The 14247-nt window shown below is 40.3% G+C and overlaps 1 protein-coding gene across 1 annotated transcript; it reads left to right on the top strand.

Annotated features, from left to right (window-relative positions):
* The first annotated feature begins 1268 nt into the window (after positions 1–1268).
* On the top strand, positions 1269–14113 carry tpgs1 (tubulin polyglutamylase complex subunit 1). Its single transcript, XM_022223437.2, has 9 exons — positions 1269–1355; positions 2160–2250; positions 2753–2883; positions 3211–3274; positions 4016–4131; positions 4942–5080; positions 5522–5579; positions 7282–7368; positions 12209–14113. The coding sequence occupies exons 1-9, from the start codon at positions 1289–1291 to the stop codon at positions 12224–12226; spliced, it is 771 nt and encodes a 256-aa protein (XP_022079129.2). The 5' UTR covers positions 1269–1288; the 3' UTR covers positions 12227–14113.
* The last annotated feature ends 134 nt before the right edge of the window (positions 14114–14247 follow it).

Raw genomic sequence — 14247 nt, forward strand, 5'->3', positions numbered from 1 at the left:
TGCGCTTCAAAGACACTCTAAAGGCCTCTCTCAAAGCATGCATCATTTCCCAAGCCACCTGGGAAGTATCTGCAGAGGACCGTCCTGATTGGCGAACCCTTGTGAAAGCTGGTGTTGATGAGTTTGAGAAAAACCGCATCAGAGTATAGGAACACAGACGTCAGATGAGGAAGGAGCGCATCAGTTCCACCCTCCTTCAATTCCAAACATTCCCTGCCCCCACTGTCACGGTACTGAGGCAGTGTGCGAAGATCGACCTAACCCAGCCACCTCCGTACTCACCCAACTTCTAAGTGATGACATTGCTGAAGTCAATGGTCATCTTCGCCTCTAAAGGACGAACATAAAAATCTTACCCATGTGTTTACATCACCTCACAGTGGTTTATACGTCTGTGATCGTGTCGCGCCCCTCACAATTTTTTGTTGGTTCAGAGTTACCAGAAATCAATTTATTCTGATATGTTAGCAAGGCAATTTTTGCAAGTCCAAGTCAAGTCACAAACTGATAGTTACAAGTCAGGTTATGAGTCCGACTCGAGTCCAAGTCAAGTGATTTGAGTTTAAAATAATTGAAGTGCTAACACTTGTGAAATTGAAAAAAAAATCGAAGCGCGGGTTAAGATTTTTTTATTAGACTCTTATTCGGAATATTAATTTTTACGAGTCATTTTTCCCTGCTATAGAAAAAAGGTTTCGAAAAAAGGTCTAGTAGAAAATAGAAATATATATTTTTAAAACTTTTCAAAAATCAATGTAGTATGAACAAGCTTGAAAACCAATGATAGAACTATGAAAAATAATTCACTTAATTCACTTTTGACACGTATAATTTATGCTTCATGGAGGCCAGTGGGCTTTTGAGGGGGCTGCATTCCACTAACTCGCTATCATAGATTCCTACGCGAGAGCTCATTTATACTTTGTGATTCTTCGAGTAGTACCTACAACAAACTAGTGCCATATTCCGGACTGATTGTGGAACATTTTCCTCTAAATTTTGCCAACTTGTGGCTCCAAGGTCGAGGGATTTCAGAAAACCTCCAACTTGTGGGCGGGACTATTTTGCACATAGAGGTGGGCAACCTGAGCCCGAGTTTGAATACTAATTTAGGGGTATCTCGGGGCACAACATGATCAGAAAGACTGAGGTAACTAACACTTGTGAAATAGGAAAGAAATTGTCCTAGCGGTCGTAATCTGGAATTTTTAATATCTTTTGAAATACATGTGCGCTTTGCTAATAGTGCGCCCTCATTTGACGAAATAGAAAGAGCAGATTGAGAAAAATGTCTGACAAGAGGGCAGACGACAAAATTGATTCAGGGAATAATGAAAGTAAACGCGAATTCCTAGGTATGGTATGAGGAAATGTTATATCTGATTTTACTGGTCATGATCTAGATTATAATTGTACCAGTATAGTACTTCTGATAAGTAGCTCTTTAGCACGTGACTTTGTGATTTTGTGTGCTGCTGCATGCTGCAGTAGATGCCCATCATCATCATGCATGGGTGTCCATGCATGCCAGTCCGAGAGTAACGAGGACGCAAGTAATGTCCAAAATGTTTTAAAAGGTGATTCATGGTGTCCTCGAAATAGGTACGCGGTGCATGGTGGGTATTATGGAAAAGTTCCACATACGGACGCCACTTCACTTACCACCCCGTGCACAAACCCTTTGAGACTGGTCCGAAAAATTGTGTTTTCTCAATAATTGACTGTATTTTCCCTCCTAACTTGATCTTTTCTGGACATGTTTTTGCTTTCTGATGGCTATTGAGCCACCATAAGGAAGAATTACTGGTGTCTGTATATGGAACTCTTCCCGGCATACTAGCAGACTTGGGCCCAATCGTTTGATCTGCACCATGCGATCAACCAACATAACCATGATGACCGTAACCGAAAACCTGTGTGTACGCCAGGGCCTATTGCACAGGACTATCACCGGTTTTTTTCAGCAATCTCAGACTTTAGGCTTACTTCAACTTTTCATCTTTGTAACTGAAATGATAAGATTTGAAGACTGAAGGTGATAGGCTAAATGGTGGAAGGATTTACAGTCACACTTCGTGCCACAGGGCCACCCGAAATATAATAAAAACATTTCAATGGTTTTAGAGTTTGAGACTTGCAAAGTGTAAATTTGTATGCAGAGCGAAGTGGAGTTGGAAGCTGGATCCGAGATGCCCTCTCAAAGGTTCTTTCTAATCGACCTGAGGATGCCGTCGCCTTCCTTGCACAGTAGTGAGTAAAAACATTAGTGAAACCTCAGATTTTGACATCATGTTGCCTTGGTTTGAACCCATTCCTGGATATGATTTTAACCTTTTTGTCAGACTTACACTTTGCGCAAGAAAAGTAGCACTGGCACTGTCATTATGAGGCCAGTAGATTTTCCCCTTTATTCTCCCGGAATCTCTTAAGGGGGCAGCAGTGTAAATTGACCAGGAGAAAATATTGGACCTTTGCCAAGGGACTTGATAAAGGGGTAAAAATATGTTATACTTTCAGTTTGTTTCTATGTAGGAAATATTCTCTTGGATTGGGCCCGCACTTCCAAGCTGAATTCCAGCATAGACTTTCGTAGGATTGTGCTAAAAAGGGGATGAGACTTTACTTCTGACTTTCATATGGGCACCCCACTGAATGCAAAATCTTTCTCATAGACAAGAATCTATACTTACATGACATACCTATAGATTTTGTGGAGAATTCTTTAATTCGGTGATTTTTTGTTTATTTTTAGCTTCAGCAGTATCGGAGAGAAGTCAAATCGTCTGAATCGCGCTTATCAGTATCTCACACTTACAGACCACTATCAGCCAAGTTTTGCAAACAATGTGGCTACGGCTTATGAAATCCTGTGCTCATCATCAGGTAAGTTGACGTCATGAGCTTGTTGGCTTGAATATTTTGAGAGAAATATCCCATAAAAGGTGAGCCCAGAACTTTCCAGTATGTCACCATTACATATTTCAGGTCAAAGGTTAACCCCAAATTTGAAAAATGTCCTCAGAATTGCAGAGCTTTGAATTCATTTGCCACTGCCTTCTGAATGTTACAGTAAAAATGTCTTACACATTTGAACTGCTAATTTTGGCACAGTTCACTAAAAGAATGTGAATTTAATCCAACCTAAAACTCAAACTGACATCAGTTTTTGAAATGAATCACAGTTTTTGGTGATGTTTGTTTGCCTTACAGGATCTAGGACACTGGCTGGCTTAACAGGCAGCGCATACAGAGAAGTGCTCAGTCTGATATGCAGGTAACTACTTGCATTGTGATATCTTTTGCCTAGGCTTGCTAGGAGTAGGCATTTTTGCTTCAACCCAGGCAAAGTTGGTCACTTGATGACTGAGTGCGCCAGGATTCAGTTACACATTGTAATTGATCTGGCGTTGCTCCCCTGAATCAGTAACAAACCATCGAGGTAACCTTAGGTGGGCTTTCTGAGAGGTGTATTATGATCCTCTGTCCTGGTTTTCTATTCTCAGCATTGGGATGACTGTAAACTTGTTTATCAGTTTTGCAAAAAACTTTTTTAAGAATCAAAACTTTGAAACTTAGACATGTCAAAAGAGGATCTGTTACATCGTGAAGCACCCCTAATTAGTGTTTAAGCATGGATGAATTTTGGATCAGTATCTAAACCTAGATCCGAGTGCCTGCTTGTTTCACACGGGTCTAGATCTTTATCAGTGACCCCAAAGCTGGTTCACTCTATCCATCAGGCAGGTTCCAGTGTCCACAAACCAGCGTCCAATCACTAATCGCGATCCGGATCCACATGAAACAAACAGGCCCAATGGAACGACTGATATTCCAAGTGTTGGTGGTAATTTGAAAAACGTACATTTCAGCTGGACAAATTATTTCCTCCATAGTACATATATTTAACATGATTTTTTCCAGAGCTATTGAAAAACTCAGGATTTTGCTACTTCTCAAGCAACTGTCAGTCTCCCACACATCATGTGAAGAATTTATTTTATGTCACTGTTTGCAGTACTATTCCTGCTCCATTCTGTGAGCAACTACTTAAGAAGATTGGACCACGAGATGAGGAAGTCATTTACCCCAGCGTTTTCCACTCTGGAGTCATGGCTGCCTTTGTAATGATCGGTGAGTTTGTGCGATGGCCACTTCCTTCCCCTGAGTCACTAGGATGTTAGACAGAAGAGAAGTGTGCCATCCATACCTTACATCAAAAATTGGCATTCCTGTAAATTTCTATCCTGTGATTGGTCAGAATAACATGGAAACCAATTACAGCACACAGACAGTGGACGTTTTGCACTTGTGTGGGTTTTTATATTTAAGACAACAGGTCAGTGCATTCAAGAATGGATAAAGAATGTTAAATGTAATATGATTGTCATTTTGCAAATTGAATTCTTGCATTAAACCTTCAACCCTAAAAGATGGAGCTGGGTTATTTCAGACCATCTCACAGCCAAAGCCTAAGAACTCAAATGGCCTATGCCTGATTTTTTTCAAAACTTTGCATGCTTGTAGAGGCACTCTTTATCAGTTAAACTGTGAAGTTTCAATTTGACATATAGTTTTGTTGTTGAAGTTGAAGACCACATGCGTGCCAGCCTTCGTGCATTGAGAATGGAATGGACAAGCATACACTTTTGGCTAACCTGTCTCAGAAAAATGGGCACTGTGCGAGAACAGTATGTTCCATTTTCACAATAGTGTTGATTAAATGACTGCAAAGTGTTAATGAAAAACTTGTAATGGCTTAGCTCATGAAAACCAGTACTGCAACAATATTGGAAAAAAAGTTGTAATGGTTCCCCCCCCCAGCCCTGTTAGGGTAAAAAAAAAAGATATGTGGTGTGGAAAATATGCTAATGCAGACTGTCACAGTCATGCATAGCATTCGAAGAATTCAGCGTGCTTTTTATCCTCTCTCCACCTTTACAGAATATCTGAAACAAACGGAAGAATTGTTTCAGTTGTTAACAACCCACCAAGGCAGGGGTTTAGTTGATCATGAGCTGGCAACCGCCATGCTGCAGGAATTGCAGGATGCACTAGCAGTGAGGTCCACAGACCCAGTCTCGTAAGTCCAGGCCCCATTTTGTAGCTCGGCCGAGCGTGCATAAATACGAGATTGAAACTCCTTGCAGCTGGAATCTCTTGCTGTATCATCGGCTGATTTCAAGAGCTTCTGCAGCTTTGAGTGGGAGACACCTTAACCCTAACCGTCCTCAGTCCTCCAACAGGTGAAGGATTGAGGACTGTTAGGGTTAAACATAAAATGCATGCTTGCTTTACTGAGTCAGCTGAGAACAGGAACACTGAAAGCAGAGTTTTGCACATGCTACAGCGACATGAACATCAACCTATTTCCCTTCAATTTTGTGAAAACTGTCCAATAACAGAATACAGCATTGTAGAAATTGATATTATCAGACAGGGGAGGGCATTTCTTATGAATCTTGAAAGAAGGATGTCTAAAACTCGCATTTTTATTCCCCTTTTATTTCAAAACTATTGACAGAATTTTGACAGCAGGATCAAAGTTGACAAACGAAGTAATAACTGACTCCTTATTAGAGGTAAGAAAATTGGCAATCTATTTTTTGTGGCGAGATTTGTTTTTCACATTTAGAACAAAACAGAATCCTTTTGGCAATGCATTTCATTTGTACCGGTTTTACTTCTTGTAAGTTGTCGGTGCAAGCTCAGCTAGGCAGGTTGGCAACCACTTTTTCAATTTTTTTAGGAAGCAGATTTTAGTCCAAAACTATTTTGATTATTAAGACGAACAAAGAAATTGATTGGAGCCGGATTTGAACCTGCGACCTTTCAAATACTGTACCAGTGCTCTACCATCTGAGCTGTCCAGCCCTATGTTGGTGGCTCTTTCCATTTGTCAATATCTCTGTTTGAGGGGCGCTAGCCAGAAGCCATTAAACCTGAAACACCATGTAGCCATGTTGTTCAGAATTTAATGCCTAGTTATTATCCAGTTTGTGAGAAAAAGCCATTATTGCAGTCAAGTCCATCAGAAGTCCTAACAAGTGCATCTCAATGCATAATAAGACATCTAGAAACAGGTCCAGCTGCAGATAGTCGTGACAGAGTCATACTGTTATTTCCAGCTCATTCTTCAAAAGAGCAAATCCAGAACCAAATTTTGTTGGGAGGAATAAAATGTGAGGATCTGGTTATGTATTCCCTATGGCCTTTCCGAGGGTAAAATCTTAATATTGTGGCTTTTATAACAATGTACTTAAAAATGACTTGTCTTAAAAAGAGGCCTCCTTTGGGGGGGGCAGATTGAAAATTTCATGCCCCATTTACCTCCTGGATCCACCAAAGATCCTCAGTTACCTGTGACTACGCTGACTTGCCTCTGACTTGATTTACAGTGGACAATAGATGACGCAATTACAATGCTGCATGGACATAATTCAAAGATTTGCACTTCCCTCCTGGGGTAAATGTAGGAGATGAAGATGACCTAAAGAAACTGGTTGCATCTTGCCCATACAGTGAACACATGTAGAAATCTGTGGCATTTTTAAAGAGTGCCTCTTGCCAGTGCAAACACCAGTGTCGATATAATTCCTCATCAAATTCAGTGAGCTGAAAAGAGGCTCTGCATCCACTTTTAAGAGCGCCCTCTCTTGACCGGGAAAGAATCCTGCACTGACTTTAATAGGCTATGTCTGAAACAGGTTTCCAGAGCTGTGGCTACAATTTAGGTCTCTTGTCTGCATGTCTCCGTATATTTCCAGTGGAGTGATAACCTAGACCTAGCTCTAGACAACAGATTTGAAAGCAGCCTAAGCCTTGTCCCTACTGTATCAATCATCTCTTCATTACAGTGTCTAGGATGCTACTTGTATTATTAGATGCAGCGCAAGCACATCCGTCTGGTTTGAAACTGTTGGCATAATCAAAGTCATAGAAAAGTCGAGATCAATTAATACAAACAAGCAAACATATTTGGATTTTTTTAATTGCGATGCAAGGAGGAACATTGTATACAAGCCTGACATATTCGATATTTATACAGTACCTGAATATCAACAAAATAGATTTGGAAACTTTCAGCTATTTTTTGAAACTTTCGGAAAAAGGAGGAATTGGTCACATGACCATGGTGCTTGCCAGTCCGAAAAATGACTCGTGGTGAAAGGAATCTTTTGGTCTAAGAAATAGGAACCAGACTAGCTCATTTGCGTTGTATCTTAAGTCAAGAAAATAAAGAAAGATTTGGTTTTTTCCCCTCAATATCCCACCTTTTGTCAGCTACTGTTTGCCAGTCAGAGCGAGCACAGACAGATGATGACACGAGAGGAATTTGTGGTAACTGCCTTCAACATATACCTCAAGGAGGTAAGAATTGTAGTCGTTAGGGGTTTTTTAACAAAGTAAGGGAACAGGCAGACTTTCTTTGGTAAATGGAGTAGACACTTGAAATCCTTACAAGCGTCCATGACGTCTGAAAAAATCCAACACTTAATGATGCAAAAGGATCTCCTCTTTATCTCCTGACTTTGACCAATTGGCAGCCATGTATCATCGGCATCAGTATGGTATGTAACATAGCACGTCATACTGTGAAGTTCATGTCATCCCATACATATACATGCCATAGAATGTGTAGGCCTACATAATTATTATTAATAGTAGTTTTGGTTTATCTTGGAACAAAAAAACCAAGCCACTAAAAATGCACAGCATCCGGATGGCTGATTTACACTCATACATTCATACATGAATATAATAATCAAAAAGAGAGTTAAGCTAAAGCAGGTCCCATTTCCATTAAGTGAGCCACGCATTTACAAATAAGAAGTTATAGAAGAAAGACATCAGTACCAAAGTGCATCTGAATCAAGAGATAAAGAGAATCTAATTGCTATTACGTGACAAAACAAAAAGGGTTGCACATTAGACCCTCAGATTTAGCATTGGCTACATGATATCATTGCTATAAGTAACATTGCACTTGTGTATAATTTAGATTTAAATAGGAATCAGTTTAAGGTGACTAGGCAACATTTTGCACATTAGCCCCTCATGATCAGCTACAATTGCTTATTAGTTGTGGTTAGGCTGGAGTCGCTGTATATTTGTGTGTGTGTACCCAGTGTGGATATATTCATTTCTTTTTAGTGTGTTTTTAAGAAAACTTGATGAAAAAAGCAATTTTTCCCAAAGTGGCATTACAGTGTTCAGGAGAATTTTTTTATGGTTATCTTTTCTGTTCCACTTCCTTTGGCTGCAGATAGCCTTACCCCAAACCCCTCTAAACCTGTTTGGCAAAGAAGGGAAAACCTTTTGTGGACTTGGCGTTGTCCACAAAAAGTTATCACGGCCCCATGATTGCTTGGACCTGCCTTGTTCACAGGTCCACAAAACAATGACAAGGTTGGAACACCGTTTAAAACCTGGTGAATACACACACTTGGCATGAGAAGGGCCCACTTTGTCACTGAAGCACAAATTTGTACATTGCCAATCGCTCTTCATCAATACCATGATCAGCACTGACTCACTTTCCAAGGAAAGTCTTGTTTGGTTACAGTACCAATCAGAAAAATCACTGTAAGGAAATGCATCTCAGAATGCTTGAGGCAAGAGAGAGACTCACTGTCATGTATTATTAGAATTTCACTTGAGCAATCCAGGGTTATTCATATCAAAGTCTCGGACATTTCTTTTCCTGTGCGTGTCCTTCAGTTTGAAATGCAAGGAGGTTTATTTTCGGCGTGGTTAAGTACAGAGGGAAAATTGTGCATGTGCATTACTCACAAGCTTCAAACCTGAAGGATTTATCCAAATGAAGAATAAGGTTAATTTCATGGAATGTCATTGGGGACTCAAGTGAGTATAGGCATAAGGCTATGTACGGGCGAGGTGGGGTACTTCTAGCCTGTGTCTACCATGTTACAAGGTCTATCGATTTAAATGACGGCAATACATCATTAAGATGAATATAGTCCCTCGGATATAATTATTTCAATGGGAAAGCAATCTGAATTTCAAACCACAGCAACTGTAATTGCATGCGGGAGGTATCGATAGCAAGCTATGAAGAATTCAGTCAACATCAAAGAAAGACTATACTGAAACACATGTGTTGTTGCTCACAGGATGCAGCAATTACCACATTCAACTGAAATAGGTTTTGTTCTCTTCCAAACATGGAAAATTTTCAACATCATAAACCCGAAATTCAGAGCATTTGATACTTCCATCAAATTTCCATACAGAACTCAAAGTGCACCAGAAGGAATGTGTGCCTTCAATTTCTCCAGGGGTGATACATTACATGTATATCAACAGTTCATACAATTTTAGTTCCAGAGTGTTTATTTAAGCTTCTCCACCCGTTTTGTGGGTGATCAAATAAGAACAACCAACTTATGTTGATTCTTTTTCTTTTGATGACATGTACAAGCCAGTAAATACACTTTTTCTTGTGTGTTTGCGCAAGATTGTTTTCTGGGTTATTTTGAACAATGCAAGACATGAAAGTGCTTGTTCCACTTCTATGAAACCATTATCTGAAATCAACCGTGAGACCTGGGGAGTGTTGACCAAGAGTTACGATATGGGTGATTGGGCAGGGATTTCTTGGCAAGCACCACACAATCTCTAAATAGTTCTCCTGACAAAGAATGTGCTGCCGACACAGGGAAGTACACAGTGAGGGCAAAGTACAAGCTCCAATTGCCTCACAACCGGTAAAAGTAGGCAGATCACGAGACACAAGTTAGCCAGCAAAAGTCTACTGACCCTAATTCAAAGCTAGCTCTGGGAAGTCCTGAATACTTACCAAGGACAGAACAACACATTTGTGGACTATATGGTGCAATAGCAGTACAGTAGATGAAGGAGGTCGGTGCATACTGCAAACTACACATGTATTTTTAGAATGAGTGTGCCCAGTTGCAAGACAGTATATGCCCGTGCACACAGTTGTGATAAGGTGGGACTTTATTATGAAAAGAGGATTTTTCGGTTCAACAGTTTGCATGCTGACAGCAAAGAGTCTGAAAATTCATCAAATCGTGGCTAAAGATGGGAATTTTTATACCATTTAGCTCCTTTCTCTTTACTTCTTTGTTCGTGCCTTAGTCTGCCTTCAATTAGGGTTTTTTTTGGCTTTTCTAGATTTGAAAGATTTTGGTCACTCCAGTTGGTCAGTATGCATTTACTTATATTTCTTCAGCTTCATATTCTTTATCTTCTGGTGAATTCATGTGTGTTTCCAGAATGGAGTCACTTCCTCAAATACCAATAAATCAGGAGAGTGTGGCTGAAGGACTTTTAGGGGGAATGGAGGGAGGGCAGTAGTGTGACTTGGGGGAGGGGGGGATTTCTGAACTGGTACCTGGAGGAGGTGAGGGACATGCACTTTTCATGGAGGCACTAACAGCCAACAATAGGTTGTGCATATTTTCAAGGGGGGGGCACCTGAGAAGCACCAACTTCCATTAGGGGAGGGGAAATCTCCCTCCCCACAGGAACACAGTGAGACATTACTATCCCTTTCACTACGTGTATTCTCTTCACTTTTTTCCAAAACGCAGTTCCAAATCATGAATCACAAATTCCTCACAGTATTCATAACTAAAGAAAAGTGGATAATTCTCAAGTACACTGCACGTATTTCACCTTTCGATTTCATTTCCCAAACATCTGTTATGCCAAACACACCAAACATCAGGCTTATTTACCCCCAACGTTTTGAAGCACTGTGTCTGAACCTTCCTGGGAGGCTATAATTGTACAGGGGGCTTTATTTCGCGTGGATACTAACAACCCCGTGGCCTCACACATTGGCAAGTCTGCATCCATTTAGTTAGGCCCAGCAGAAACATAGTTTGTTTTCTATAACAAGTGCTACCATTTATAACAATTCAGAAAGTAACAATGTCAAATTTAATACTGTGCACGTTATACTTCATACCGGCTCTGTACAGTCACTGGTTGAGAGGTTACAGGGTGTCTGAATTGGAAAATTAGATGGTTGTGGGTACGAACATACAAGTCCCTTAGGCCTATAACCTGACCAGCTTGATAAGAGAAAAACTTAAAAGGATGATGCACAACAAGTAGAGTGTGGGGTCAGCACTATGAGCTATTTCTTGTGAATGTTTAGAGTAAAAAAAATACAGATTCTGCACTATTTTCTAAAGCAGGTTGAGTTACTGGGAAAGTAGACCATTATCATATGTACATGTAGCTATACCCAGAACATGTTGTGTGTGATGCCCGTATTGTTAGTTGTTGAAGTGTAACGTGGGCTGTTGTGTCATTTGGGGAGGGGATAGTGGAGAACTACTTTCTGTGAACTCTAAATACTTGAAAGCGGGCTTTGGTGGAAGGGAAGGGTGTCTGACTGGTAAAGAAAGATTATAGCCCTGTGAGACACACACAGGCCCCTGATGAGTGAGAGTCAGCACAGCACCTGGTGAGCTAAAGGTTCCCAACCACAGTTTTGGCACCAGTTCAAAGAAACTGGTTTATTGATTCAGGGTTTGGACTACAATCCTTATTGTATCTTACAATGACTTCAATGAAACCCATGGCTTCATTCAGGCAGCATGCCATAAATATTGAGTCGTAAAAACAGAGAGGTGTATTTTTAGAACTGGGTCTAATTTCACCTCCCTAGTTAGAAGCTGATTTTGTACAGAGCTCCCATTTTCTCTGGGAGGGAGGACTCATCAGCAGTCCCAGGTATTTCAAACTAACTGGTGATATTTTATCCCCTTTCTGGGGGAGGCAAGCACCCATTCTGTGGATCATGGCCCTTCCTTGGTGCCATTAAAATAAAGCGCTGAACATTCTGAGAAGTTTCAGACATTTTCTTAACTTGCTTATTTCCTAGATAACCTGATTCTTGATACATAGGCATTTATTCCATGTTTTTAGTCTCAAATCCTTTCTTTATTAACTGAATAATTAGTCAATGTCGTTGATGTGATAGTTTTGTTGTTCCTGTTAACTGTGAACTGTTTTTCTTATATTTTTGCTAGCTTTCTATTGTTTTGTTTACAGAAGCCATGGCCTCGATGTCGATTCTGTGAGTTTGGGTAAAAGATGGGTTCTGAAATGAAGTACATCAGACAGAGGAAATTCTCAGAGTATTATTCTCATTCCTCTGAGAACTTCCACACCAGTAACAGGTTTCCCTTTCCCCTGTTCATGTGGCTTACAGGTTAAACCGGTGAAATGATCATAATCAAATGGAAGTTGGACCAAATAACAGCATTTACACTGGACTGGTAGGCTTGGAGCCAGGATACAGCTTCTGCATGTTCTGCTTTCGTTTCAAAGATTTTTCTCTTTGCTATCAGTGACTGTATAGTCACCTGGTCCCTAATTTTTCCACTTGTAATGAAAACTAATTAGACTTCACAAAGGGAGTGAAATTAAGGACCTGGAAACTATACCAGTCCCAGACAATAATCCTTCTGTACAAGTTCATTGAAATTTCATCCTCGTTTTTCATTTAGCGTATACAAAATATTATCATTTTTCCGTTCACGGAAATTCTTTTGTTTAAATTGCATCTTCTTGAAAATGATCATGTTGGAAAGTTCTTAGTTGTTGAGAATGCTGAATCAAGAAGGATAAATTAAGTAAATACACAGGGCACAATTATCATGTGAATTTGAACTGATGTGCGTTGAATGAATTAAATCGTTTAGAAATAAGATATCCTGATCACCTCGCAACAAAACCTCGCATGACTCTAATTGTTGCCTTAAAATTCCCCCTCCCCCAAAAAAGAAAGGTGTGAAATTTGTTCAAAACAAAAACAATTTACAATTTTTTTTGTGTCATTGTGCAGATGTGTTTTTCCAGTATGAAAAATACACTTCAGGTTCAATCACACAGAATATTTTATTTACAAAAAAAGGAGGGCCTGACGTTTCAATCCTAGAAGAATCTTCTTAGAAGAATCCTAGACGGCAAAATAACAAGTAGACAGGGGCAAACAAGCAAGCAGGGAATCAACCAAGCATGGATGAATGCAGGAGGACGAAAGGAAGGGTCAAGAGAGCTGGTGGCTGGATAAAGGGCAAGTGGTAAGGGGGGGTGCATAACGGGCATGGTTGAACAACGAAGGGATGCGAGGTCAGAAGAGTTCCAAGAACAAATACAATGGAAGGTGGTGGACTCCAAGGGGGGGGATAATCTGCAGACAAAAGCAAGGGTGAGAAAGGAGTATCAATTAATCAACGAGTTAAGTTTGTGGTTACACCATGTATAAACTATCTCTTTAAGTGAGTGTTGGTTCTGAGTAGACCCTGTAACTCGATGTTTTGGGCAGTATGCTCTACCCATCCTGATGATGGGCAGAGCATAGGCCTACTACCTAAAACTGATGTTGAGTTCCCTGTTCCACTCAGAACAACACTCACTAAAAGAGATAGTTTATACATGGTGTAAACCTAACTTGTTGATTGACATGTCACCATGCAATCCTGTGTATCTGGGTATTAATTAGTAGAACTTTCCCTCTTGGGTGTTTAGGCCATTATATTGTATGGTGTGGAGGCGTTTGATCCTCAGCTGCTCCCTGGTGAAGTGAACAGCACCGTTATGGTGGCCATGTGATTCTAAATGCCCTAGGACCATGGCAGAAATGGAATGGTTAGGAAGGTTGGAGTGATGTCTTGTTGCTTGGTGTTGACTGTAGATCTGTGGTCGTAGAAATGCCTCTTAAGGGTGTTCTTAGTCTGTCCAACATACTGAATACTGCACACCCTGAAGATGTATGACATTAGAAGAGCTACAAGTGATGGTGCCTTTGGTTCTGTGGGTGGTACTGGTTGGTTCCCTTTCTGTGTACTTCTCATTTTTCCTTTGAGAAAGATTCCGCTTGAATTGAAACGTTAGGCCCTCCTTACTTTGTGATTTGTATTTTAGGTCATTATAGCCAGCATGCAGTTTGCAGCAGTTTTGTATTACACATATTCTAAGATATTTAATTGTGCAAGGCAGATATTCACTGTTTGTATTTTTAACAATGCACACTCTATTTCTGTACGTTTTCATTAGTATTTTTGTGTAGAGAAATCTAAATTAAATAAGTACCCTGTAAATAAGGACAATATGTGCAGCTTTTCCTTCAGACAAATACGTGTAAATCACGAGTGTTTAGTACATGTACTCCAAACCAAAGCCATCCCCGTCCCAGGCCTTGGGCGTCAAGGTCTCCTATATCCAAAACCCACCCCCAAGCAACAA

The sequence above is a fragment of the Acanthaster planci genome, linkage group LG03 (assembly GCF_054643075.1).
Source record: "Acanthaster planci isolate LZ-2023a linkage group LG03, COTS_SCS, whole genome shotgun sequence".
Classification (NCBI taxonomy): Eukaryota; Metazoa; Echinodermata; class Asteroidea; order Valvatida; family Acanthasteridae; genus Acanthaster; species Acanthaster planci.

Bases quoted from the DNA above. Each gene is read 5' to 3' on its own strand.
- tpgs1 (XM_022223437.2), top strand. From the start codon at position 1,289: ATGTCTGACAAGAGGGCAGACGACAAAATTGATTCAGGGAATAATGAA. The intron at 2,251-2,752 runs GTGAGTAAAAAC...GTTTATTTTTAG, and splicing joins GTCGCCTTCCTTGCACAGTA to CTTCAGCAGTATCGGAGAGA. The intron at 3,275-4,015 runs GTAACTACTTGC...CACTGTTTGCAG, and splicing joins GTGCTCAGTCTGATATGCAG to TACTATTCCTGCTCCATTCT.